The 27,675-nt window shown below is 39.4% G+C and overlaps 1 protein-coding gene across 2 annotated transcripts; it reads left to right on the forward strand.

The window, feature by feature from the left end:
* Window positions 1-7,142: 7,142 nt before the first annotated feature.
* On the forward strand, window positions 7,143-22,584 carry RASSF7 (Ras association domain family member 7). 2 transcript variants are annotated; one of them, XM_063289283.1, is made up of 5 exons: window positions 7,143-7,294; window positions 11,394-12,301; window positions 14,965-15,133; window positions 17,541-17,645; window positions 19,673-22,584. In XM_063289283.1, exons 1-5 carry the CDS (start codon window positions 7,192-7,194, stop codon window positions 19,702-19,704), a joined length of 1,317 nt encoding a protein of 438 aa, XP_063145353.1. In that variant the 5' UTR covers window positions 7,143-7,191; the 3' UTR covers window positions 19,705-22,584. The 2 variants fall into 2 exon arrangements, with proteins under 2 accessions (XP_063145353.1, XP_063145354.1); XM_063289284.1 differs by lacking the exon at window positions 14,965-15,133.
* Window positions 22,585-27,675: the final 5,091 nt, after the last annotated feature.

Genomic DNA, 27,675 nt, shown 5'->3' on the forward strand with positions numbered 1-27,675 from the left:
TGGCTTTTCCTATCTAAGTGCAGAACCTTTTATTTCTTCCCTGTATTGTTGTATAGGGCTCGATGTTCTGCTGTTGTTCGTAGGGGCTGTTGTTCGTAGGGTCAATTTCTGTATGGAGCATTGGAAAACTATCTTTTTTGGCACATGTTAGAAGTTCTTTGCCTTGATATTTGATGAATTTTAACCAAGGTATTATTTATAAAGTATATTTACAGTATTGTTATTACTGGACACTGCCCTGATATGTACATGACAAGCTTTACAGAAATATTTAAACCTAAAAAAAGAAAATAATCATAGAACTTGATGTTAACAGAGGTATCTATCTCGCCATGTATTGTTCAGAAGTGGTTGGCTCAACCTTCTGCATAATGCCTTCACCTGTGGGTGGGGGAGAAGTATGTGGCATCATAGATAAGAATATAAATAACAAAGAAAAAAATGGTTCATTTGTTCTGTGTTGACTAATTATTTTAAAAAGATATGACGAGAAGAATAAGAATTTGACCACTAAATGTGAGGAAATTTGAGAAGAATCCAAGCGTTACAAACTCCTAATTTTGATATAATTGAGCTTGCTAAAGCGTCTGATAAACTAAATGCATAGATGGAATTCAGCTTTTATTCCTCACATGTAAATCTGGATGACTGCATAGTTACTTCCTATATTTTAGGATTGGCACCAGGTTTGTTAAGTTTGGTATTTCTGGGCTTTGGGCAAGAAGGTCCAAAGAAGTCTCCAGCTGGGCTGACTCGTATATGTCAAGAGATTCAGCCTGATTAATGATGGCCTATCATAAAAGCTTTTTATTGGGCAATTTGTGCGAGAAGTGGTCTGTCTACAAGATTTTAAATTACTTCCCATCCCGATTTGCAGCACCATTCAGCTTTTTTATTAAAAATCATAGTTGTTCCAGTATGCATGACAAGGTAACCCTGCTTTGGTTTCTGGGTGTGCAGGGAAGTAGCAAGTACTTTCTCACATTCTAGGAGATAGCTTTGGAACTGAAAATAAAAACACAGACTGAGCCTTGTTTATTCTTAGGAAAAACCCAAAAGTCAAGAAGTTCTCTGTAACAGCATATACAGGCAGCTCAATTGGGAATGAGGATTTTTCATGAATTGTTGGGTGGGGATTATTCTGTGGAAAGCAAAAGAATGCCTGTGTTCTCTAGTAGTTCATAGCCAATAGCTTGTAGTGAAGCATAGCATGTAATTTCTGAAGTGAAGTGCTGGGATTTTAATATTTTTATTCTGTAATACAGTACACCCCATTAATTTCAGGTTCAAAGGGAAAGGTGAGGGAAAAACATTCTTATGATCAGAAGTTCTTTTGTCAATATTTTAGTTTAAGGATTTTTTGCCACTGAATTGAGTAACATTTATTTTTGCTCTGCTTTCAAATGATATTGATGCTCTCTGTGTAATGTCCCATACTTGTTTATTAGATGTGTTTTTGTTCTTTTTTGTTGTTTCACTACTTCTGTCATCTGGAATGCTCCTATATTTGCTGCTTTTTGTTTATGGCTCATTTGGGTCTCAAGTATATTGGCCAAGCCTGATTGCTTTTCTACCAGGCTGTGCCTCTGGACTTCACCCATAACCCCACACATCAGCATTCTGAAATTTCAGTGTTCTCATCCATTAGATAAGAGTGTAATGTGACATGCTCTGGTGAAATGCTCCTCTCTTTGAGGGACTGTCAAATATACATGCTGTTTAAAGATATATCCCTGAAAGGGACGATTTTGGAAATGTCCATGCTAATAGAAGTATGCAAAAATGGGAAATACATTTCGCTTTGCACTCAGAACAAAACAGCCCCATGAAAATATTCCACTGAAAATGTTCTAACTTGGCTATGTTTCAGTGGGGCAAAATTTCTTCCCTCCCTCCCTCCCTTCTATGCCTGCCAAATTAGACTCAAAGCTTAAGAAAACAATAGGATCTCAGAATAGATCTCCAGTTCCCATTTATTTATTGATTATAGACATATACCACTAAATCAGACTGATTCATGGCAGTTTATAAGCAGGTAAAACTAAAATAAAATAAAATTACAAAGATAAAACTGCCAAAACAGTAATAACACAATAGCCATGGTTGCTAGCCCCAATATACACAGCAGCAATTATTACAGACCATCTGAGTACTAAAGAGTAGATGGTATGGTAGTCCATCCTGTTTGTTTTGTTTTTTGTATTGTTCATTATGTATGTATGTATGTGCCTTCAAGTCAGTGCTGACTCCTGGCAACTGCCTGGACAAGTCCCTGCAGTTTTCTTGGCAAGATTTCAGAAGTGGTTTGCCATTGCCTCCTTCCTAGGGCTGAGAGAGAGTGACTGGCCCAAGGTCACCCAGCTAGCTTCGTGCCTAAGGCAGGACTAGAACTCACAGTCTCCCAGTTTCTAGCCTGATGCCTTAACCGCTACACCAACTGGCTCTCCTATTGTTCATTATACGTTATCGGGAAATTAACAAAAAGTTGGGGCAGTCACTTTCTCTCAGCCCAACTCACCTCACAGAGTTGTTGGTATGGGGAAAAGAGGAGGAGGAGGAAGTATTAGGTATGCTTCCCACCTTACTTATAAAAATAATAAAGGCGGGATAAAAAAATCTAAAACAAAACAATGGTAATAACAGTAAAAAGAGGCAATGGTGGTTAAAATGTACTAAAACTTTAAAAACGAAAAGGGAAGATCCATATCAGTAAATTATTAATATTAGCTAATTTCTTTAACATATTATTAAATTTGAACCACATAGGAACATGCTTCACCATCTTCTCATTTTTACAGTATAAAACATTTTAAAAAATCAACAAAGAACCATCTCTTGAATCCAGTCTTTAACATCTGGAGTATAGTTTTCTTTCCACCAATGTAGAATAATTGTCTTAGGTGAACCCCAGGCTTGATATGACCAGAGTTCTTGATGAAGTGGCAAATTCCATATTTTTGGAGCATTTATTTATTTATAATCTCTGTGTGTGTGTGTGTGTGTATTTGGAGAGCCAGTTTGGTCTAGTGGTTAAGGTGCTGGGCTAGAAACCAGGAGACTGTGACTTCTAGTCCCACCTTAGGCTTGAAAGCCGCTGGGTGACCTTGGGCCAGTCACTCTCTCTCAGCCCAACCCACCTCAAAGAGCGGTGGTTGTAGGGAAAACCGGAGGAGGAAGGAGTATTAGGTATGTTTGCCACCTTGAGTTATTTATAAAAATAATAAAGGCGGGATAAAAATAAAATAAATAAATTTACATCTTTAAACATTAAATTTTTTTGCTACAGTTGTATCAAGAGAAGTGATGACTTGAAACCAGAAGAGAATCATAACAGAACAGGACCAGATCATAAGTCAGAGAGCCCTCAAATTTCTCACATTGCCAACATGAAAAATTGATAACCATCCTTTTAAAAATATACTTTTGGAAGTCTTATAGACATAGAACAAGATTTTTGGATGAATTAACTTCATCCATAGGTTATAAGGTGGTTCATTCTGATGCTATCTGTATGCAACCTTCAGGAATATTACAGAAGAGTTTTGAATGCTAAATAATATCAAATTACTGCTGGCAAGATCAGAATAGCTGTTTTGAATTCAAAACAGACGGTTTCAAATTTAAAATGAAGTATTTTGGGATGTTTCAAATTTAAAATATTGTACAGCACTATTTTCTTCCTCTCCATAAATAAGACAAATATGTACACTTCATTACATTTATTTGTTCTTAGACCCTGAACATTCTTAAAGAAGGGTTATTGTACACTATCTTCCTTTTGCCTAGACCAGAAAATTGTCAGTTTTATGGACAAAGTTTTTAGTTATTCTACTCCTCAGTGCAACAGTTCTTCATTTATGTTAGACAGAGACTAAGTGCTTCAATCTTGGTTCTTGAAGTAGGTGAGAAAAAGCTGAGATACATAAATAATGCTTTATAAAAAGCATTTTCAGCATGTTGTAGCCATTGTGTGTATATATCTGTTTTGTTTTTGTTTTGCCTGTTTTCTTTTTCAGGTTTTGTATTTGCTGCATGTTGTTCTAGTTGGGAGAAACACTTTTCAGGTGTGGCATTGACCTTCTGGTCAGGACTAGATTCCAACAAGCTGATAATCAGCCCAGAAATCCCAGCTCTTCATTCTTTTCGGTTTTGATAGTTGACTCATTCACACCATATTTGAGTTATTCAAAATCAAATCTATGAAATGTTTTGTTCTGCTATTTGAGCTGCTGGAATACTATTAGCCAATTATATCTGATTAAAATTGGAAGAAAGAAATGATGGAGAAAGCACAGAAATGCTTTCTGGATAGTTTTGTATTAATTTTTAGCTCTTAATAAGTTTCATGTTAGAATGGATCTGTTTCTCTCTCCACCTCCCCCCAGTTTATCTGGAATTGTAAAGTACTAAATTACCCATTTTTCTTCCAAGGCTTTAAATGTGAAGAGCGTTTGTTGTTGTTTATTCATTTAGTCGCCTCCGACTCTTCGTGACTTCATGGACCAGCCCATGCCAGAGCTTCCTGTCGGTCGTCAACACCCCAGCTCCCCCAGGGACGAGTCCATCACCTCTAGAATATCATCCATCCCCCTTGCCCTTGGTCGGCCCCTCTTCCTTTTGCCTTCCACTCTCCCTAGCGTCAGCGTCTTCTCCAGGGTGTCCTGTCTTCTCATTATGTGGCCAAAGTATTTCATTTTTGTCTTTAATACCATTCCCTCAAGTGAGCAGTCTGGCTTGATTTCCTGGAGTATGGACTGGTTTGATCTTCTTGCAGTCCGAGGCACTCTCAGAATTTTCCTCCAACACCACAGTTCCAAAGCATCGATCTTCCTTCTCTCAGCCTTCCTTATGGTCCAGCTCTCGCAGCCATATGTTACTACGGGGAACACCATTGCTTTAACTATGCGGACCTTTGCTGTCAGTGTGATGTCTCTGCTCTTAACTCTTTTATCGAGATTTGTCATTGCTCTTCTCCCAAGGATTAAGCGTCTTCTGATTTCCTGACTGCAGTCAACATCTGCAGTAATCTTCGCACCTAGAAATACAAAGTCTTTCACTGCTTCTACATTTTCTCCCTCTATTTGCCAGTTATCAATCAAGCTGGTTGCCATAATCTTGGTTTTTTTGAGGTTTAGCTGCAAGTCAGCTTTTGCACTTTCTTCTTTCACCTTCATCATAAGGCTCCTCAGTTCCTCTTTGCTTTCAGCCATCCAAGTGGTATCATCTGCATATCTGAGATTGTTAATGTTTCTTCCAGTGATTTTAACTCCAGCCTTGGATTCCTCAAGCCCAGCATGTCGCATGATGTGTTCTGCGTACAAGCTGAATAGGTAGGGTGAGAGTATACAGCCCTGCCGTACTCCTTTCCCAATCTTAAACCAGTCCGTTGTTCCGTGGTCTGTTCTTACTGTTGCTACTTGGTCGTTATACAGATTCTTCAGGAGGCAGACAAGATGACTTGGTATCCCCATACCACTAAGAACTTGCCACAATTTGTTATGGTCCACACAGTCAAAGGCTTTAGAATAGTCAATAAAACAGAAATAGATGTTTTTCTGAAACTCCCTGGCTTTTTCCATTATCCAGTGGATATTGGCAATTTGGTCCCTAGTTCCTCTGCCTTTTCTAAACCCAGCTTGTACATCTGGCAATTCTCGCTCCATGAATTGCTGAAGTCTACCTTGCAGGATCTTGAGCATTACCTTAGTGGCATGTGAAATGAGTGCCACTGTTCGATAGTTTGAACATTCTTTAGTGTTTCCCTTTTTTGGTATGGCGATATAAGTTGATTTTTTCCAATCTGATGGCCATTCTTGTGTTTTCCAAATTTGCTGGCATATAGCATACATTACCTTGACAGCATCATTTTGCAAGATTTTGAACAGTTCAGTTGGGATGCCATCGTCTCCTGCTGCCTTGTTATTAGCAATGCTTCTTAAGGCCCATTCAACCTCACTCTTCAGGATGTCTGGCTCTAGCTCACTGACCACACCATCAAAGCTATCTCCAATATTGTTATCCTTCCTATACGGGTCTTCCGTATATTCTTGCCACCGTTTCTTGATCTCTTCTTCTTCTGTTAGGTCCTTGCCATCTTTGTTTTTGATCATACCCATTTTTGCCTGGAATTTACCTCCGATGTTTCTAATTTTCTGGAAGAGGTCTCTTGTCCTTCCTATTCTGTTGTCTTCGTCCACTTCCGCGCATTGCTTGTTTAAAAATAATTCCTTGGTGAAGAGCGCTGCATTACTGTTAAGGTTGAATACCATTTTATTCAATGTTTAAAGAGAATGGAAGTGGCATAGGTTTCAGTAATTCCCATGCTAATTAATTATTCATACTTTGTCTAGCACCTATTTCTGGCAATTAATGGCATGTAACCTAATGCAAATATGTTTGTTGCCTGTCATATTCTAAATGTATGGCCTCGGGTTTATATGCTTTGTTGTGTGACACTGCATGTAGTAGCGCACTTAGCCTACATGTATGCTAATCAACAGTAAATAGAAGTTAAATCCACTATATATCCATATGTGTTTAGTTGACTATCTCCACTGCTTGCTGGCTATGTCTTAAACTGAGCACAGTTTATTTCATTTCAGTGCTTTCATGCTTGTTGGCAGCATGCTGGTAGCATGTAACACTCATTATTGCAATGACCTAATAGTTAAAAAATAGAATTACATCATACAGCCCTGTTACTCTTCATTGACTTAAGGTCCCAATGCAGTTTCATCTTTGAGGATTCAAGTGCAAGCAGAAATAGCATAATTGTAGCTAGTAACATAACTGGAGGGTTTCTAAAGACTGTAGCCAAAAGTTGCTGGTGTATTTAGAGCATTGAACTTTCCTATTTATATAACGGAACAGTTTGGAGTAATGGCTAGAAGATCTATGAATCTGTGAAACTGAAAAAGATTTTTTTGGGCCAATCTTTTCATTTGAACCACAAACTTCTACTAGTGCTCAACCTAAAACTGTTGGAGCAAGAGGGCTAGAAATTTGAAGTATGCAAAGAAGATCTGTCCAAGCATTCCAGAGTTTTGCTGCTAAGTTTCCTTGCTCCACACTGCTCATATGTGAGTGAAATCAAACAACATACTGTACTTACATTTCTGTTTTTTTTTTTAACTTTTTGTAGAAAAAAAGCACAGCAATGATCCAGAAGGTTTAATCCTCACCCTTTTTGTGATGGAGCTGAAGGTCTGGGTGGATGGAGTCCAGCGGGTGGTGTGTGGCGTTTCGGATCAAACGACATGCCAGGAAGTCGTCATAGCACTGGCACGGGCCATTGGTAAGTAAGTTTGGTATTCATGAAGTTTAAAAGGATTTGTGCAGCCCAGTCCTAAACATGTTTACTTAGAAATATGTACCACTGAAGAGATTTACTTCCAAGGTAAGTGTATATAGAATTGCAGATTAATCTCCCTGTCCAAGCTTCTTTCTAAAAACTTATTAGCAAAATAGTGCTTTATTTATTACAGTGATGTTCATCTGTTAGGGAAAAGGGCATTGTTAAACAATTGATAGTTGCATAAATACAGCAACTTGATTAGGGTTCTCCCCCCCACCCCCAGTGCAGTGTAGATTCTGTCAACACTTCTTTCTTCTAAAGCAATGTTTTTCAACCTTGGGCACTTTAAGATGTGTGGACTCCAACTCCCAGAATTCTGGCTGGGGAATTCTGAGAGTTGAAGTCAGTACGTCTTAAAGTGGCCAAGGTTGAAAAACACTTGTTATAGATTATTATTGCCAAGCTTTGCAAGATTATTTCAGATACTCTGTTCTGCTGGTGTAGTAATTGTTCCACTGCTCCATCTTTAACTGATTTTACTAGTAAAGGTTTGTTTTCACAATCTGAGAGTATGCTTTTATGCTATGAAATCTTTCTACTTCTATTTCTCCTCCCTTATATTGCATCTTCCTTGACTTGCAGCACTCTTGTGACAGTGTGGGAAAAGTAGTGGACTTGGCAGCAGGAAAAAAATCTAGGGGGAAAAGGCATTGTTGGCTTGCAAGAGAGTCTCTAGATCAGAATTCTAGCTTGCATTGTGATCATGCCAAGCCTAGGGTAAAACTGGGCTTTGCTTGTGCTCATAGCATGCTGGCCAAAATATACCAAAACGGACTGGTACCGTTCATAATATTAGCAAGGAACATTGCATGTGGCATGGGATAACTAAAGCTGCTCATCTCTGTTATCTTACTAAAAGCATTATGTCAAAGCCAGGAAGACAATGTCAGAGGTCAATATGCAATGACTGTGGTATATGGATCATTACAACTTGGAATGTAAAAGGAATTTAAAGTTTAAGATAAAGAACCTGAACTGACAAATGAAATTTTTAAAAAATACCTTGTAAATTTGTGAGATTAAAAGAAAGGTAGAATAGATCTGCACAAAGGTATTCTGATCTTGTGGAGTGGAATTGATGAATATGTGTATGGAAGTTAAGATGTAAATTGAATTATGAATGAAAGGTTAAAAATGAGTATCAGAAGATAGGAGTGATACTATCTAGATTGGTTTGGGTGCATATAAAAGTAGGAATTCATCGGTTGGTTATAGTTTTTATGTTATGCTAAGAACTAGGGATGAGTTTTGAGGGAAAAATTGCAACATTCTGAATGAATGCAATTCAGAGGGTGGGGTGGGTTTTTTTGGTTTGGTTTGTTTTTTGTTTTGTTAAATGGCATGAATGGAAGTGTGGAAATGAGAGTACAGGGGAAAAAAGTGATTGGTGGTGACCAAGAATGAATGGGAATGATTATGAATAACTGGTTGGAAGAAGGGCTGTTTGTTTTAAATGCATGGTTTAAGCATAAGTCTTTTCATGTATTCATAGGGTAAAGGAAAGAATCTTGAAGCAAGACTGAGTTGGTTGATTATAATGAAACTTTGAGAGAAGGTGATGAGAGGCTGTTGAATGTGGGACAGACTGCTATTCATACAGTCAGGAGAAGATCAGGGGTAGAGGTGGGGGGAATGGACATGAAAGGAAAGGAAAGAAACTAAAATGCAAATACTGCTGTAGAATAACTGCAGAAAGAAAAAATGGAGTCCATTAAGGAAAATACAGATTAAACTCTAAACCAAATGAATGGAGAATGGAATTACAGGTGAACCACTTGTTCAGTGACTGTTCCAACTTACAGTGGCACTGAATGAGTGGTAATTAGGACCAGACCTTGCACTTACAGACAGCACAGCATCGCCGCAATCACATGGTCACAATTTATGACCTTCCCTGCCAGCTTCCCACAAGCAAAGTCAGTGGGGAAGCTGGCAGGAAGTTGGAAGTTGCAGTCACTTGAGGTCCTCGCTTAACAACCCACACGGTCCTCATTTAACAACAGCAACTGGGACTGCCAGAACTACTGTTCTAAGTGGCATGATCATTTGGTTATTTTACTTATGACCGTGTGGCTTAACAACGAAGTTTCTGGCCCCAATTACCATCATTAAACCAGGACTACTTGTAATAAAAAGGGATATGGAAGCTGCTTAGAGTGAAAAGAATCGTGTTACAGAATCTCAATGTAAAGAGTTAATCATAAAAAGGAGTATGAAAAAAGACACATAGTGGAATGAAGTGAAACTTCGGATGATAAAAATCTATGTAAGAGAACAATTGCTGCTATAAATGAGGATGAGAGAAAGATAATGCGTATGTAGACAAAAGAGATAGAAGAGATAGAAAAGAAAATATAGTCAGAGAGCAAGGAAAAGAAGAATAAATAGGCAGAAAAATCCATGAAAAAATGATGAAAAAAGAGAAATGTGAGAATGTTGAAAATTTGTAAAGTTACAGGTGTAGATGGTATAAGTGAAGAAATGTTAAAATACGAATGTGGTTTGCTTGTGGAGTGGCTGTGCAGTTTGTACTTGCCTTACAATTGCTAGAATGCTGTTATTGTTCCCCTATGCAAAGAGAAGATAGGAAGAGAAAATGCAAAAACTACAGATTAGTTTGTTAAGCATGCTTGGGAAGGTGTTTGGCAGAATTCTGACCAAAAAAAGTATGAGAAATTGGCAATGAGCAAAATTTGGCAAGTGCTGTATGGCTAGATCCCAGGCAAGGGGTATGCAGATCAGATTTTGCACTTTGGCTGGCCATTGGGAAACATATGAATGTGAGAAAGGAAGTCACATTTATTGCCACTTTGTTGATTTAAAGAAAGGATAAGATAAAAATGAAAAAAAAATGGAATGTTTTGCATGAATATGGAGTCAAAGGTTGATTGTTAGATGCAATAAGAGTGATGCGTGATGGAAATAAAGCACACATGAAAATAAATGGGAAACTCCCTGAATGGTTCTACTCTGAGCAGAGTGTAAGACAAGTGGGTATAATGTCCTTTGGTTGTTTAATGTATTTATGCATCACTGTATAAGGAATCCTTCTGCAACCAACATAAGAGGTGTGTTGATCAGGGATGTGCATGTGCATGTATGCAGGTGATGCCATGGTGTTGGCTGAGAACCCAACTGAGTTGCAGCAAATATTAGAAAGATTGTCTGATGGAACAAGGAGCGTGTATCTCAAAATTAATGTATCAAAGACCAAGTTAATCGTTTTTCACAATTGGAGTGACCAGTTGGAAGTGCTACATGAATGGTGAAAAATAGAGCAAATATCTGAATTTGTTACTTAGTAGAAAGTTTACTAAAGATGGAAAAATTGAGAAATTTTAAGACTTGAAAATACCGATAGAAAAATATTGGATAATAATGTTATGAAGAATGAATACTTGTTAAAAGCAGCAAAAATGGCTGTATATAAGAGTGTGCTTTGTTCCATTTAGTTATATGGTAATGAACATTTAGGGCACAGGTGAAAGGAATGTACTTAGTTTGTATTTACATGCGACATTTTTCCCAAGTCCTTTTGTAATAGTAGTACATGAGGCATCAGTGTATAGAGGTATAGATGAGGGTCGCTCTGAAAGTTGTGTCTAATTTTGAAGAAATGTTGCTGCCCTGAATGCATAAGCTACTTCTCAAATTCCCACTTCCCAAATTGGAGCCGCTTTTGATAAAGCAGTTGGTCTCTCCAATTAAAAAACTGTTCTTCTAAGGCTAAATCTTAGTTCTCAATGGAGGTATCTTATTAGGTATAGAAGACAAATATATGACCCAACTAAAGAAGAAAAGATTGAAGAGCATTGGCAATCCTGCCTATTATTTAACTATTGACAGGCCTGTCTATGTCTCTTTGTGAATCAGTTCCCCCTTCTCCAAAGCTTTCTGCCTTCAGGTGTAATGGGTGTGGGCTGGTAAGGAAAATTACTGTGGAATGTGAGCCTGATACAGCTGGATAGGAGAAAGGAAGGTTACTGGTGTTTTTGTAATAAAGAAATATTTTCCTCATGATATCTGTCCATCTTTTCAGGTCAAACAGGTCGCTATGTTCTCATCCAAAGACTACGCGAAAAGGAGAGACAGCTTCTCCCACACGAATGTCCTGTAGAGTCTCTATCCAAGTGTGGCCAGTATGCCCAGGATGTGCAATTTATATTGCAACGTACTGGTCCCAGCCTCATAGAGAGGCCTTCTTCAGACAGTGCCCCCCAGGCACCTGAGAGGACGTTTGTCAGGGCTAGCTTGCCTATTAAACCTAGACCACTCAGCACAGAAGTACCTAGAGCCAGGCAACCCAAAAAATCTTTAACCTTCAACTTGGGTCCTGTGAGTTCAAGCGATGCATGTGCCAAGAACAAGGTGAGGCAGCACAAAAAGGACCTGGCATGTGTGAGAGGTGGAGCCAGTGGGGGGTTGCTTTCCAAAGAGGAACTATTCAAGACTGTCCTACACCAACAGGAGCATCTCTGCACCCTGGAGATGCAGGGTGATGCCTTGGAAATGGACATCAGGCATTGGGAATGCAGCCAAGGCTCTTACCGGGAGGGTGAGATCCTGCAGCTGGAGCAGCTGATCCAGCAAAATGAGAGCCAGCTGAGTGAGGAAGAATTTTGGCAGAGTGAACTACAGTCGGAAAAGGAACATGAAAGGGAGCGGCGGGAGAAAGTGCACAGCCTGAGGGCCACAATGGAGGAGTACACAAAAAAAATCCATGAGCTTATGGTGAAAACAGAGACCTTGGAAAGAGAAATCCAGTGGGAAATTGCTGAGAGGGCCAAGAGGGCCAAGGAAACTCCTATCCAGAGTCCTACTGAGCTAGAGGGGATGGCAGCTAAAATGAAAAGGGACCTGGAAGCCAAGGCCAAGCAAAGTACCCAGCTGGAGAGCAGCCTGGAGACAGTGGGGAAGGCCTTGGAGGAAGCTGAGCACAGCTTGCAGGTTTGTGCTTAGCGCTGATGTCCCTTTCCTTATCTGGGCCGGGAGGGGGGCGGGTAGCAATCCATGCGTGAGTCCATCATCCTTCACCATGGTGTGTTCATGATTCACTCGTCTGATTTTGCCTGCTTCTAATGGCTATTGGGGGCGGATGTTCCCTGCTGCATCTGTGTACATGTGTTTTACTCCGTTCTGGGGTGACAGTATTGAGAAGCAGAATTAGATGCCTACAGTATCTCTCTTTGGGAACCACCTTAAAATTATATTCAAGTATGAGATAATGTGATCCGAGCAAAAACATTGCAAGTCAATGCCCAAACTGTGTAGTTAATTTAAGCTGGATGTTCATTTCATTTCCTCTCCCCCCCACCCCATACATGTGCTATGTGGCTCCATGAAGCTCTCCTATAATGAAATGTTAGGGGACTTAAAACAATTCTGGCTACTTTCAGGTCCTGTGAGATTTGGAGAGGAGGGGGAATGGCTACTTTTCATGAATTGCACATGGTAAGCTAATTTGGCCTTCCCCATCTTGCTGCCATTCTGATGTGGTGGCACTACAATGCTCAATATTCCCAGCCAGCACATTTATTGTCTATACTGACTAGAAATTCTGTAAATTAGATGAACTTCTTATCCTCACAGTTCTTTGTCTTGAAGACCAACTTGCTTTTCATTTTATGGTATAATGAGACATACAAGACTGTAATACCTCAAGTATAATAGGCTGGCCAGGCATAAATCAACTCTTATAAATGGATTTATTTTCAACAAGTATAAAGATTGAAGCATTCAGTATATTCTGAACGTGCCACACCCATAATTTGGCTTCTTTGATACAGGCCTCGTTGTTTGCAGTTCTGTGATCAAAGAAATGTCCTGAAGATTTCCATTCTTGCTGAAAGTAAAAAGTAACTGCTAAGTACACTGTACTAGGTCATTAGGAGACTCGAGACAACTCGTTATTCCCAGAATAAATAATTATTTATTTGTTTTTCTTTTTGCCCCATATGCTGTAGTTTATGTTCACTCCTCATAATATGACTGGTGTAAATATGCTATCTTGTTGGACTTTTGTTGATTGATTGGGGGCTGACTAAAGAAACTTCCCACTCTGAGCCTCATGTGGCTCAGAGTGGTAGGTGGCAGTATTGCAACCGAAACTCTCCCTGTGAGCCGCGTTTGATCCCAGCGGATGGTGGATTCTTGGGTCGCTGGCTCAGGTAGACTCAGCCTTCCATCCTTCCGAGGTCGGTAAAATGAGTACCCAGCTTGCTGGGGAAGGCAATGGCAAACCACCCTGCTATAGTCTGCCAAGAAAACGTCGCGAAAGTGGCATGCCTCCAAAGGGTCAGACATGACTCTGTGCTTGCACAGGTGACCTTTCACCTCACAAAGAAACTCCATAAGAATGCACACATGGTGGCTAGCTACTGTCTCCTTCCTCACTTCTTCCAAGACTCATCCAGTGTGGCATCTGTATTAATTTATTATGTCCCTTATCTGTAAAAGTTCTTAACTACATGCAAAAGGAGACTGTGTGTTTGAGCTGAAAGGAGAATGCAAAAGGAGACCGTAGATGTAGAAAAGAAGAATGCAAAAGGAGACAAGAAAACATTTAAACTGAAATTCTCTGGTTGCAACCCTGGATCATACTTTGTTCTCTGCGCAGCTATAATGTGCCTCTAATTTACTTAATATTATTTAGAGGCAATATCATACATTCTGGGGGCTTAGCTCCACTGGATGCAGAGTTATGAAGCAAAGATCTCTGCAAGGTAACTTCTTAATTTATTGTGGCTCATTGCCTAGATCTACCGAAATGTTGCTGGTTCTCAGATGCCTGGATTCTTTTTTTTTTTTAACATAGGAACATTGGAAACATAGTATCCTTATGTAAAGCATGTCTTTACATGCACTGATACGCCCTCCTCCCAGCATCTCTCCTTCTCTAGTTAGTTAGTGGAATAACTAGCATTGTCCACTGAATTCTCTTTGCGTGATAGCGCAGATACGGGTCCCCTCTTCTTCTCCACTTTGTAAAGAGAGGCTTTATAGTAGCTGATCCAAATAAAACCCCTGGAATGGAGAAAGCACCCAAATATGACCAGTGTAATGTAATGTAATGTGAAATGGGCAAGACTGTCTTTGGCTACCTTCCATGTGCCAAAAGGACATTTTGGAGGCCTGGAGGGTTAAAGATTTTTCTAGAAGGTCTCTTCTAGCTATTTCTGGAAGGAAGTGCCTCCATCCTAAATTTTCCTTCCAGAAAATGGAGCACTGGAGGAATGCAAAGTGTGTTTGACTGGAAGATGACTAATCTTGAGATTATGTGCTTTTTTATATCTTACAAAATATAGAAAACAGAGAAAATAATATAGAAAACAGAGAAAAAATTTCCTTGAGCTATTGGATGTATCTCTACCTCTACCCACCACCCTGAGGAAAGACCAACACAAATAAGTACCAGACTGTGGGCTGCCAGTTAATATGACTCCATTATAATGGACTCCATAATAAAGGAGACAATTTTCTCCTCAGCTTTTGAAATGTACAGTATACGTATCAGATATGCGTCTCTTGATACCCTTTATCTCCGGCTTGAAAATTCTAATAGATTTCTATTAGGTTTGGAGTTTACTCTGCCTGTTCCTCCTGTTTTTCAGGCCCAGAACCAAGAGCTGGAGGAACTGAATAAGGAACTGAGGCAATGTAATTTACAGCAATTCATCCAGCAAACAGGAGCCATGGTGACTACTCCACAGGCCAGATCAGAGGCGGAATCCCAGCTGGATCAAATTAACCATGAGTTGCCCACTTACCAGAGAAATGGAGGTTGGAATATAACTCAGTGGGCAGGAAAGAGGAGGGAGGCAGGAGGGTTGTTTTAAGGCTTCCCCAATCTGGTACCTCTTTAGATGTGTTAGCATACAAAGTCACTATTTTATAGATCATATAGCTAGTGGCTATGTTGCTAGGCATTATGAGAAGCATTAGCCACCCTATCCAGAGGGCTCTAGGATGTGAGAGGGAATAGTATTATCACTAGCATTTCCATCTGTTAGCTACAAAACCATTTTTGATAGCTGAGTCAAGAGCCCAGAGAAATGGTAGTTAAAAAGTAGAGTGAGCGTGACTTCTGTTCAAACCTCACTTGAAAGCATCTTGCAGGAGAAGCAAGTAGCTAGCAAAAAAAAGTTTTCTGTATAAATATACAGCATGTACCAATTTAGTATATAAATTTCATTAAATGTTCAATTTGGCCATTTTGTTCTAAATACTAACTTTACTTGTATGATGTATGACCTTTGAACATCCCTAAGTTCAGTAACATTTTCTGTGAAAAAAAATATTAATAAAATTAATAAAACATATTGTGATTGACCTGTGGGGCCTGACTTTTGGTACCCCCTGTATATATGGAGCATGTGAAAGAACAATTAATTGGCCATCTTCTACCCAGAATTTAAGATTTGGAGGCTAAACATTGAGTATTTAGTGCACTATTGAACTGTGCAGAAAAATGGAACAAGATACTGCACTGTGGAGGTTCTGAGTTAAACATAACAATTCAAGAAGGGAAGGTTCACCCCTAGTTATTATCTTACATTCAACCCAGTCCATTTTCAGGTGTGTTTTGTTGCATTTCTGGGAATAGGCATGATAGGCATTTACAACTATTTATATAGATTTTAATTTTTCTGTGCAGCAGTCATGAGCAAATAGACATAAATGTGGAAGATTGTAGTCTTGGCAGTGGCATTTGCAATATGTGCCATTTTTTCTTTTACAGTACTTTTTTTATTTTCAAATTGGTCTCAGCATGTGACAGAACTTGACCAATGCTATTTATCTGGGCTTGGAAGTTAAACAAGGTTAAATGCACTTAGTTCTTGAATGAGACCATCAGCAATTCTAGGGCTGCAAGTTAGACTGGGAAGTTTTAAAAAATCCATATTCTACCTTCCAAGAAAACTGCATGGGGTATGTCCATTTGGTTACCAGGATCCATGTGTAACTTGAATTTATAGTAAATATTACAGGGATTTGATCGGTTACTTCCCATCTCTGCTTAACAATGAAGGATATTGTGGTAATAACACTGATGTGCAGCATTCAAAAATCTCAGTTTAAATGAACAATCACTCTAAAGACAATATCCCTTTTTAGTAAGTGTAGCATTTGACTAGCTGTCACTTAACCTGAGTTAGGCTTCCTGAAAAATTGGCATTGTCTATCTGAGCCAAAGCTGTTGTGAAACTTGCTGGTCCACTGATTTTCCTGAGCCTACCTTGACATGACCATCTAGATCTTGTGAATTTCATTTGCCTTTTAGTTATCAGGCTTCAAATCCAGGCTGAGCAGTAAATTACAGGTTTCCAGATACTTAACTTTTAATTCAGCTCTTGGCTAGACTTCTAAACACAATTCAGCTAGTTTAGAATCTTACTGCAGATAAAAATGAATCTTCAAACGTGATTGCCCCCTGTAGCAAAGAAAAGTCAGTGTCCCTCCAAAGCCCCCTGCTCTTCCAGCTTAACAGATACTTGGTTGATTGTTTGATGACCTTGGGTGGCAGCTGCTATGTTTACATAACAGTTGTCTCTAGCCTGGAATTATTGGTTCCCACCTCAGTGCTTATGTGTTTAGCGCTCGCTCTCATTTTTTTTAATCCATTCAATTTTGTCCGATTCTTAGCGACTGCCTGGACTAGTCCTTGCAGTTTTCTTGGCAAGGTTTTCAGAAGTGGTTTGCCATTGCCTCCTTCCCAGGGCTGAGAGAAAGTGACTGGCCCAAGGTCACCCCACTGGCTTTATGCCTAAAATGGGAGTAGAACTCATGGTCTCCCAGTTTCTAGCCTGATGCCTTAACCACTACACCAAACTGGCTCTCACTAGAAGTGAAAACCATTGCAGCTGATCCAGCCCAAAGGTTTGGATTTTTTTTTTCTTTTTTTCCAGAAGAGCAAAGAAAAGCAAAATTGGCATTATTAGTATTTTGCACTAATGCTGATCCATGATGATGGATTTATGAGCTAGGTCACAAACCTGCCACCATTAGTCAACACTGTACCCAGCATACAAAAAAGCACCATGGATAAAAATAGGTAGCTGTCAATGTGGATTGCAAATGGAAGCACAGGAAGTCAGTAAAATAGTTGGTTTCAATGTGTATTGAGATTCTTGAAAATTAAATGTACTTTTAGGTTGAGGAAGCTATATAAAACTATCATTTTCCTTAGATTTGCCTGAACTCAGCAGAAACTCACCTCCCAAAGCCGCCAAGCAGTTCCTCGGCAATCCACGGAACCTGCAAAATCCCCTGGTGTCCAGCTTGAACCCTGAGGGTGTGTATGTTTGAACGGGCCTAAGTCTCTTTTGTGCTTAATGCCTGGTATTGTCAAGCAGGTCTCCAAACGTAATATTCTTGCTTTGGTGAGGGCGTCTTCTAGCTACAAGAAATTACAAATGCTTTAGCTTCTCTGCCTTTCTCTCCTCTTCAGAGGATGAATGGCTTGATTGTCTTCCCATGGCTATCAAAGCCATCAGTCACACCTGGCAGGGAGAGGCAGCTGAACACAGGAGTAAGCCAAGTTTCAGAAGTGGCTCCTGATGTTCTAAATGACATGCTAGGGCTGAAGGCTTGGTATACAGGTAGTCCTCACTTAACAACCATTCATTTAGTGATGGTTCAGACTTACAACAGTGCTGAAAAAACTGACTTATGACCAGTTCTCACATTTATGACCATTGCAGCATCCATGTGGTCACAGTTTGGGCGCTTGGCAACCAGTTCACATTTATGACTGTCACGCAATTGCCATTTTCGACTTTCCTGGTCAGCTTCTGGCAAGCAAAATCATTGGGGAATTGCACGATTCACTTAACATCCATGTGGTTCGCCTAATGCCCATGGTGATTCACTTAATGATTGCCACAAAAGTCGTAAAAACAGGTCAGATTCGCTTAATGACTGCTTTGCTTAGCAACCGCAATTCCAGTCCCAATTGTGGTCGTTAAGCAAGGGCTACCTGTAGTCTGTTGCTAGCATGCTTGTGGGATGACTGGGAGTGTGGCAGAGGTGTACTAGTAACATTCCAACTAATTGCAGGGTAGCATGTTTGGGGCAGTTGCTTGAGCAGTTGCCAGCTTAGCATTGCTTGTTCAGCTGATTTGGGGCTGGGGATGGAGCTTTTACAACTTCACTAACAAGGACATTGCCCTGCATGTGATGTTTGCTTATCCTTCATCTGAGAGGTTTCTACCAAGTTCCTTCAATAAATCAGATTTGGTTTTAAGTGTTTGCACCCTTAAAAATGGATGCCAAAGGGGAGTTTGTCTATTTTTTGTTTTATACTATTGGCTATTTCTTGTAAATGTACTGTAGCCTTTCCTTCATATTCCATTTCAGTAGTTTCCTTTGAGAAGTGTTTTAATCTCATGGGTTAGTACACCACGCTTAGAATATGTTTTAGGATGCTGTTGTTTTTTTTTAAAGTATTGAAAGAGTAGAAAATGAAGAGATTTAATCCAGAGACCTTAGAAACAGCTGAGGAACTATATTTTACTTATTTTGAAAATGCTATTTGAGCTTGGAAGAAAATTTACAGTAATTGTAGACAGCCTGGCTCAAAGGCAGCATATTGAATAATAGTTCCAATTGAAATGAAAAGGTGACTTTTCAGAAAGACCTCATATTCCATGGCCCTGAGTTAGATAAACTTAGAGCACAGTTGGCAGGCTTAGGCTCAGCCTCCAGACGTTACTGTTGTAGCCTAATTGGTCTCGGTGAAATGGTCAATGATGATTTGAGAATGTATCACTGTAAACAGATACTGTACTGTTTATTTCTCCGGTGCAAGCCCCTCTTATTTAAACGTGCAATAATTATTCCACTATCATATTCTAGTCCCAGGAGTCTTCATTAGAATGCTTTGAGTATATTCCTGAACCATGTTCACAGAAGAAGACAAAGAAGCCAGATCCTCAGTGTTTCTTTCCTCCTTTTGGTTCTGTTTTATTAAACCAAATTAATTTCCTCAAACTGTTTTTCCTTTGCCAGAGGATGTTGAATTTTGAGGTTGTTTCCCGGAGTCCATAATAATGAAATATCATATTGGCTTGCAGTAGATAGGAAGTGTTATGTTGCTAAAGAAAGGTAACACCCTGCATATTAAAATATTTAAAATAAATGGCAACTTCCAGATCTGGAGTTTATTTCAGAACAAGCCATCATAAAGACTATCACTATTTTTCATTAAACCTGCAGTTGCATGGAATAGCATATTTAACTGCACACTTTGTCATCCTTTTGTTTCTCAAACATTAAACTATCATAATGGGATCACTTCGTTTATTTTTATCTGTCTTGCAGTCGTATCAGCAAAGCAGAGCATCTGGAGGTAAAAAGGCCAGCCAAAGAGGACTGATTGTTTTGTGAATATAACTATATACAGATAAAACTCTTATTTCATATATGTATATTTGCCTTCTTATCTTGAATAGATGGATATAGATGGTTGTGCAAAATATTTTTACAGGCTTTTTTAAGTAAAAAAAAACTTTGGAGGAAACAGACTGCTTGTATTTTTAGAAAAACTGCTCGTTATAATTTCAACTGAAAAAACTGGAACAGATTTGCGGAAAATGTGTATAAGAGTCCATCCTATGACGATGCTTAGGACTGAATAGCAACTGGCTATAAACCATGCTGGAACTAACTGTTCAGAGCAGAGAACGGCAAATCTCTAGGTCCATTCAGACTGCAAGCTACTGCCCAACAAGGAAGGTATATGTTACCAGCCAGAGCTCTCTACCGAACTGTATCAATGCACTGGAGCATTTCTTCAAATATTTTTGTTTGATGACGATTTTACTTTGTGAAATACAAGTTGGCTTTTTTTGTTTTTTGAATTGGATGAGAGAGAAACTATCCCATTCCTGGCAAGAATATAAAAACAAAAAATACTGCTCTGGGACAGAAGTGTTTGTGATCCACAAATACCATTCGTGTGTGGTTGATCTAAGTGAGCCTTTTATGAAAAATCCTTCAGATCTGGTAAAAGATGGGATCAAAGTGCTAGTTCTGTCTTGCCATTTGTGTCTCATGCCAAGTATTTTGTCATCCAGTTTTGTATCATCTAGCTTTGCCTAAAGAGAAGTAAATTGTTTCAACATAGAGATGTGCATTCTCTATTCACACAATTATGAAATCTAAACTATTCTAAAATACAAGGTGTAAAAGTAAAATTTTCCAAGTGAACCAATTCTTGATATTTTCATATAGTGGAAAATAAATTTGTGCCAATGGAAGCTAGCAACAAGAAGAACTGTCTTCTACTTTAGAGCAACTGATTCTTGGGTTTGTCTGTGTGTCTTTCTCCTTTTCAGAGCAGCTTCTGGTGGGTTACATGTTCTGAGTTGCACAAGAGAACAGCCCAGTGAAGAGGTGGGGCAACAGAACAGCTGTACAGCTGACCAACATTATAGTCTCCACAAGGGATAAGCAACCTGGAACTTTTCAGATGTTTTGGACTACATATGAAGTCTCATCAGCTATCATTGTGGAAAATAATAGGGACTTGATGGGAATTGCAGTCCATCCTGAAATGTGTAGCTTGTCTATCCCTGATCTGTCTTTTGGCAAAAGCCTGAATAGCATTTGAAAGGTATTTAAAGGTATTTCACCTGAATAGCATCTGTCAAGTTATTAAGATACTTGCTTTGATTTAAGGATAGAGAACCAATATCGCCACCTCTGTTCCTCTGACTAGATCGACCTCATTTGGCCTCAGAGTGGGCTTAATTCACTAGGTGTGGGAACCTGATTTGAGGATTTCAGGGACACAGGGAAGAAGTCTGAAAGCAATGGAAGCAAGGAAAATATATCCTTCTAATTCACAGCAGCACCTCCTTTTGTGTAGCTTTATAATACAATCTCATTTATGCTGCTGTTGAACAAAGTGAGAGGAAAGAGGCCCCATGCATGCATGCAGAAATCTGTGAAATGGCCACTTCCCAAAATTAGTAATGTTATCCTCTGATTATTTCTGGCTCCTTTCACTCAATAGCTTCTTCCATTGTTACCACTCTCAGAATAGACTGAGAAGCTATATGAATGTTGATGTGGGTGTGTTGACATTTGATCAATCTTTTGGACAGCTGAGCTGATCTTTAATGGAACACTAAGTGAGCCAGATTATTCTCCAGGTATGCCACCCAGTGGCAGTAACTGAACTATTCTTTGGGTAGTTACATGGAAAAAAAACACCTTAGCAAAGATAGGGCTTACTAGAAAGAATCCCAGAGTGCAGAGATAATAGAAAATAAAGCTTCCTAGAAGTGCTCCTCCCCAGGTAGGCTAACCATCTGGACTGAGGATGAAATCATTCCTTGTTTCTGAACACATACTTGAGTACCATTTTTGTACAATTCAGAACTAAGCATTAAAAAAAATGCTTTCTATAAACTGCTGATATACAGTATATTTCAGTAAAAATGAGCCAATCTTTTCAACTTAAAATTATTTTCAAGTTTAAAAAAAACAAACTTTGGACTTTTCTTTCTTTTTCCTTTGAGTGCTTACATTTTTAAAGGCAAATGGTGTTTGCATTACCAGTTTTAAATGAAGCCTGGTATACGTTCCTAAGAAAAAAGGGATTACTGTGGAAAAATTATTGCACTTAGTAATTAATATTTTACTATCATCTTAACTTGCAAACTCAGCTTGTTTCTAAATACTAAACAGCATGTTCCATCACTCTTAGGACAGCACTCTTAGGACAGCAGCACAGGGAACTTGCATTAATGGGACTAAATAAAAACCCTGTCATTTTAGCAAGCTGCATTCTGTGTAACCTAATCTTATCAACAGTAGACAAAGGTAAATTCTAACTCCATTCTTTAAAAAGGGCAGCACAAGATGCTTTTTAACAGCTGTAGATTACTGAACTATGAAAATAATTCCTGGTAGCATTTCTTGATCTTTTTATTTGGCCAGTACAGTTGGGGGTTTGTATGTATTTGTTGCCCAAGGCTGATGTATGACCAAGAAAAGCAAATGTATACATGAAAGCCTGAATGTTTGGGGGACCACAGATAGCCCTGAACCCCTGAACTTGTTTTTTTAATGTTTGCTGTATATCATGTATATGAAATATGATTACCTGCTATCTGATTTTTAAGAAGTGTGTGTGGGGAGTTTCCATGTAAGAATGTATATATCCCATGAACTAATGACATTTTCTGGATTGAGATTGTAATAAAATATTGGAAAGTTTTCATAAAGGTGTCTCATGTAATTTGCAGCAAGACCTACTAAGAACATGACTGCCATCCTCTGTTGTACATTTGCAACAGAAAGTTTTCTGCATCCCATACTTGCAGGTTGTTCTAGAGAGATTCTCTCTAGTCCTACAGATGATTATAGGCATGGGGTATTTCCCACTAACAATCCTATGTTGGATAGAGCTGCAGATCCAGTCTGCATCAGGCCAAGTTGGGATCGCAGTGAACTTGCAGAAGTCTCATTCATAGCATCGCCTGTTTCAGAGAACTCCTTTGAAGTGTGTAATACTCATCTCATTCAAGCAGTGGGAATACGAAGCCTTAAGCATCCAACAAATTATTTTATATTGCTCCTCCTCCTCCTCCTCTCTTTTTAAGTTAAAAAAACAAAAACCCTTTCAGCCCTCGAGGGCTACCCAAAGCTAGCAGTCGTAGCTGAAGAACTCTGTGTGTGTGCACACAAGCAGCCACCCCAAGGACTGAGCTGCCTTTTCATTTCGAAGGCAGGTGATTCGCTCCACTAACATGCTTTGTGAAGGGCCCCTTTTGAGCACTTTGCATAGTCCTGGTGATTACATGCTGGTTACATACGTCATTCAGTCAATCTCGTAGGAAGGTGGGATAAAGAATATGAGCAGTTGCCTGTCTACATATTGCAGGGAGTGGGCTTCCTCTCCACTTTTAAAAGGTGACATATTGGAACTGCATGTGAAAACTTGGGAAGCAATGCAAGGTCCAATCATCTGGATTGGATTACAAGAAATAATCACTGTTTTCAGCATAAGCCAAACATACATCCCTTTGTAGCAGAGGTCAGCAAAATTTTCAAACAGGAAAAATTTCAAAAATTTGTAACTAGATGGCCAAAATCTTGTGACAGTTTGGCTAGAATTTTTCTTTTACAGTCAGTGGGTGCCATCTAGTGGTATTAGATACTGTAAAGTGACACCCACCCACACCCTACTGACACAAGTACTAGTTTAGTAATACTTAACCTGCTCCTTTCATCCATTAGTAGTCTCATAAAGGCTACTCTCTCTTGTATTTTAAAATGGAGCAGATTGTCATCTGAACCTTGAAAGAGCTTGCTTTCAGGTATTCTGGGAATGGTTGTGGCCGTTCAGAGTGAGGACATGCAACCTGCGCACCTTCACAGGAACTCTTGCTTCCCAAGTCTCTCTCGATGAGCTGCTGGATCCTTGCAATTTCTAGTGCATGAAACAGAATGAGGAAGGCAAGTTGCTCTTACTTACCATGCTGAGTTAAGGGAGACTGAGGGCCTTTTGCAACCATATGGATTCAGTCCACTAAAACAGACTGTTTTTCAGTGTATTCCTACTAAACAATTTTACAGTCCTGTGACAGTAGCTGTCTCTTCTGTGTGGAGCATATTACGTGCCCTTTTCATGAGCAGAGTTAATCATCTCTGCAGGCTCCTTTTAAAAGTAATCTAATCATGTCGTTCTGTTTCTGCAAAAAGATCAATCACCCTTTCTAGAATGAAGCAAGTTTTTATTCCTTCTTACCCTGCCAGTCAGCATTAGAAACTAGACCTGGGAGAAACAACCCAGGGCTGATGAGCAAAAAAAACAACCCCCCCCCCTCACACATGCACACCCCACAGCGCAATAAAGCCACACCGGTCATTTCCAGCTAACCAATAAATGTGCCTCTCCATTGTGAGTACTGAAGAAAATGCAGTCCCAGTTTAAGTCAATGGCATTTATTCTTATCCTTTAAAAAGTGCGTAAGACGACATACTGGGGGGGGGGATATGTATTTTTATGACCCATAACAACCTGAAAATAAAATGTTCGCATTTTCTTAAACCACCACAGGAAGATTATGGACAAAATGGTTGCCATAATAGGGATGGCAGTCACAAAATGCTTCTATATTGGAAGGGAAAGCACTAGGCTGCAGCCACCCAGCATTTTTGTTTTCTGTTTCTGGAGTCCAGAGGAGTCCCAGAGGCATTGCAGGAATGCTGCTTATTTTACTAATGTACTGTTAGAGACTCACCACAATTGACAGTAACAATCAGCAAGTGAAATACCCACAGTACAAAGCGATTGACACTATTGGTAAAAATCAAAGATGGTGGCAGCTCACTAGCCACCAATGCGCTCCAGAAGGTCCCATCTTGGATAACTTCCAGAGGGTTGTATCAGATGGGGCGAGCCTTAATTCTAAAAGGAAGCTGTTCCACAAAACCAGAACAACAAAGCAGCAGCAGCAGTGCCTGGCCTTGGCTTCCCTCACTTCAAGTGGGATACAATCAAGAGCTTCTCCTGAGACAAACATATTGGATGTTTCTGGTAGGTTTCTGGTGCACCAGTTGAAGTTGGATGAATGGTGGTTGGCTACATCCAGCAATAACCATGAGTCCAGCCTGGTGCTGTTCTTTGCAACATGCTAGTTTCCTTTTCATTTTTAAAAATCAAAATCTAAAAAAAAAAAAATGGAGAGCTTGAAGCCACCTCAACATCTGGTCGCATCATATTGGTGACACATCTGCTTGTGCCAATATTGTGAGTATTTCTAAAAGATGCCAGCTATGGCTTCCCCAAGTATGTTGATACTCGTGAACAAACCAGTTTGACTCCTTTTGGGGGAGGGGAGGCAGAACAAGAACTCAAGAGTTTGAGGGAGGCCGTGGCAGGATTCCAATGCTGCACTAAACTTTGGTTTTATTAACCAGGTTTGTTGAGTAAGCCACAATTGGCTGGGTTCAGACACTTCATTTACCTATAAATTAGCTAATCACAACAGCTAGGTTCACACTTGATTGGCCAAAACTAAATCAGCTGCATTTTGGTTTAGCATAATTTGAAAATGAAGGCATGTGTCCTCCTTCAAAAAAAAAAAAGTGAAGGAAATTGAAGAGCGAGAGGGTTCATTTAATAGATCATTGCAACAGGAGACTTACTTGCAAATTTTAAGAACTGTTTTAGCAAACCTTGCTTTATTCTTTATTAACTTCCCACACAGTATTTGCAACAATTAGGCACATTCCACTCAACCCGGAAACAGTGGAGCTGCATGTATCATCTGGATTCCTGCCAACAAGGAAGCTATAATCATTGCATGTTGCTTGAGCAAGCAAACAAAAGCCCTCATCCAGATTGCCCCTTACACAGCATTATCAGTGATTCAGCCAGTACTTACCAGCCCATTTTGTGGGATGGTGGTAAACTGGATTATTAGTTTATAGCTCAATAAGCTCATTATTATTCAACAGAGCGACTCCCCTATGAGAAAAGGCAACACTTGGATTTTTTAGCTTTGAAATGAGGACAAGAGACACATGATAGAGATAGACAACATTAAGAATAGTTTAAAAAATGGGTTTTTCTCTAACAGTGCTTCCAGGCAAACTGACTTGTTCATTAAAACAACCAACCAAACGGATCTAGGAAACATTACTACCCATTTGTAAACTTTCTGAGTTTCCTGATCTCTCAAGGGCCAACATGTGTGACATGGAGACAAACAGAGTGTAGATGCAACTGTTCATTCCTACTAAGAATCTTCTGAAGTCCCTTCCAACATACTCCCTCTGATAGTCACCATCCTCTCAGGTTCAGCTCTGGCTGAGCCAAATGTTTGCCATCTTGACCTCCCCTAGCAAGAATTTGGACCTGTCTCAAGGACACCTCAGTAATTTATCTGATCCTGTCCATCCACCGTATCTATTATCTTCCTTTCAACTTCCATCACCCTCAACAGGTGTAATTTTTTGTAATCTACCACCAACTCAGATTTGGGTCATGCTGTTAGATGTTCCTGTCTAGGTGGTGCTTGTTGGATTTGATCGTCCAGAACATATGTTTTGCCTTATCTTTACTACTGCTGTTTTTTATTGTTTTGTATTAGTCACCCAGAGTCACTTCAGCAAGTTGCTGGATATATAAATTGGATGGATGAATAAAAGGCCCATGGTATAAGTTTCTACTTATTGACCATTGTCTCAAGGGAGACATCAGTCTTTGGTCCAAAATTCAGTTGTTCTTCATGCAATCCATGGTACACTTAGTAGCTGTCTCCAAATCCATAATTCAAAGGCATATTTCTCTTTTTCACAACATTGAGCTTTGACAGCTCTATATTATGCTGGAAAGACCATCACTTTAACTATTCTGATTGTTGTCATCTGAATTTCTTCAATAGTTAGTGTTTCTACCTTGTCTCTCCTGTATTCTGAACTACTCTTTGTCCACATTTAGTTCTTACAGTAGCTTCTTGTCCATTGTCAAGATTCCTCAGATTAATCAGGTATTTTGGCACCTCCATCAACCTTAATATGTTCCACATTCTGGCATGATCTAAAGCAGGGGTTGGCAGATCCCACTTCTCTGCCTGCAGAGCACAACTGCAGGTCTGCAAACCAAGGCCCCCAGCAAACAAGGAGGCTGTTAACAGACAATGCCGCATCCTGGCCCTCAGCCCCACCCCGGGAGCTCCTGGAGGCTCAGGCCAGGAGATCTGCTGCTCCCCACCTGTCCATTCTTAGTTCTCAGGCAATACAAAAATAGCTTACCACCCCCTGATCTAAAGAATAAATATTTGCTGTATCTAATGCAGCAAAAGTAAAGCACCTTTGTTATCTGATTTATGTCTCTATCTTTTCTGAAAACTTGTTTGATATTTCTCCCTCCATATATCACTTTTGATTTGTATGTTTTATAATTTGCACTTGGGAAGTTTCCTGAAGTGTTGCATGGATAGAGAGCCAGTTTATAAATGTAATGAACTTTACTTGCAGGAGGAATTAGTACAGCGGTTCAATAATTTACCCATTCTTTAGCACATCCCTTCTATAGTTTAGATATATAATTTTTCCCCAATTTCCAAGTCACATTCACCTACCATATTCTAGATACAAGCACTTTAACTGCCTCTCCAGAAAAGTTTTGGTCATTCCATAACCCCATTTGTAAAATATACTATTTCCATTTTTCTTTAATCATATTTGTTTCTAACATCTCTCTTCCATCTCTTGAATATTCTTACTTTAGCTGTAAATTTCCCTATGAATATTCTGGTCTTCTTAAAAAGATGTTAAAATTTTCCATTTCTTACATTCATCCA

Source organism: Candoia aspera, chromosome 1, assembly GCF_035149785.1.
Source record: "Candoia aspera isolate rCanAsp1 chromosome 1, rCanAsp1.hap2, whole genome shotgun sequence".
Classification (NCBI taxonomy): Eukaryota; Metazoa; Chordata; class Lepidosauria; order Squamata; family Boidae; genus Candoia; species Candoia aspera.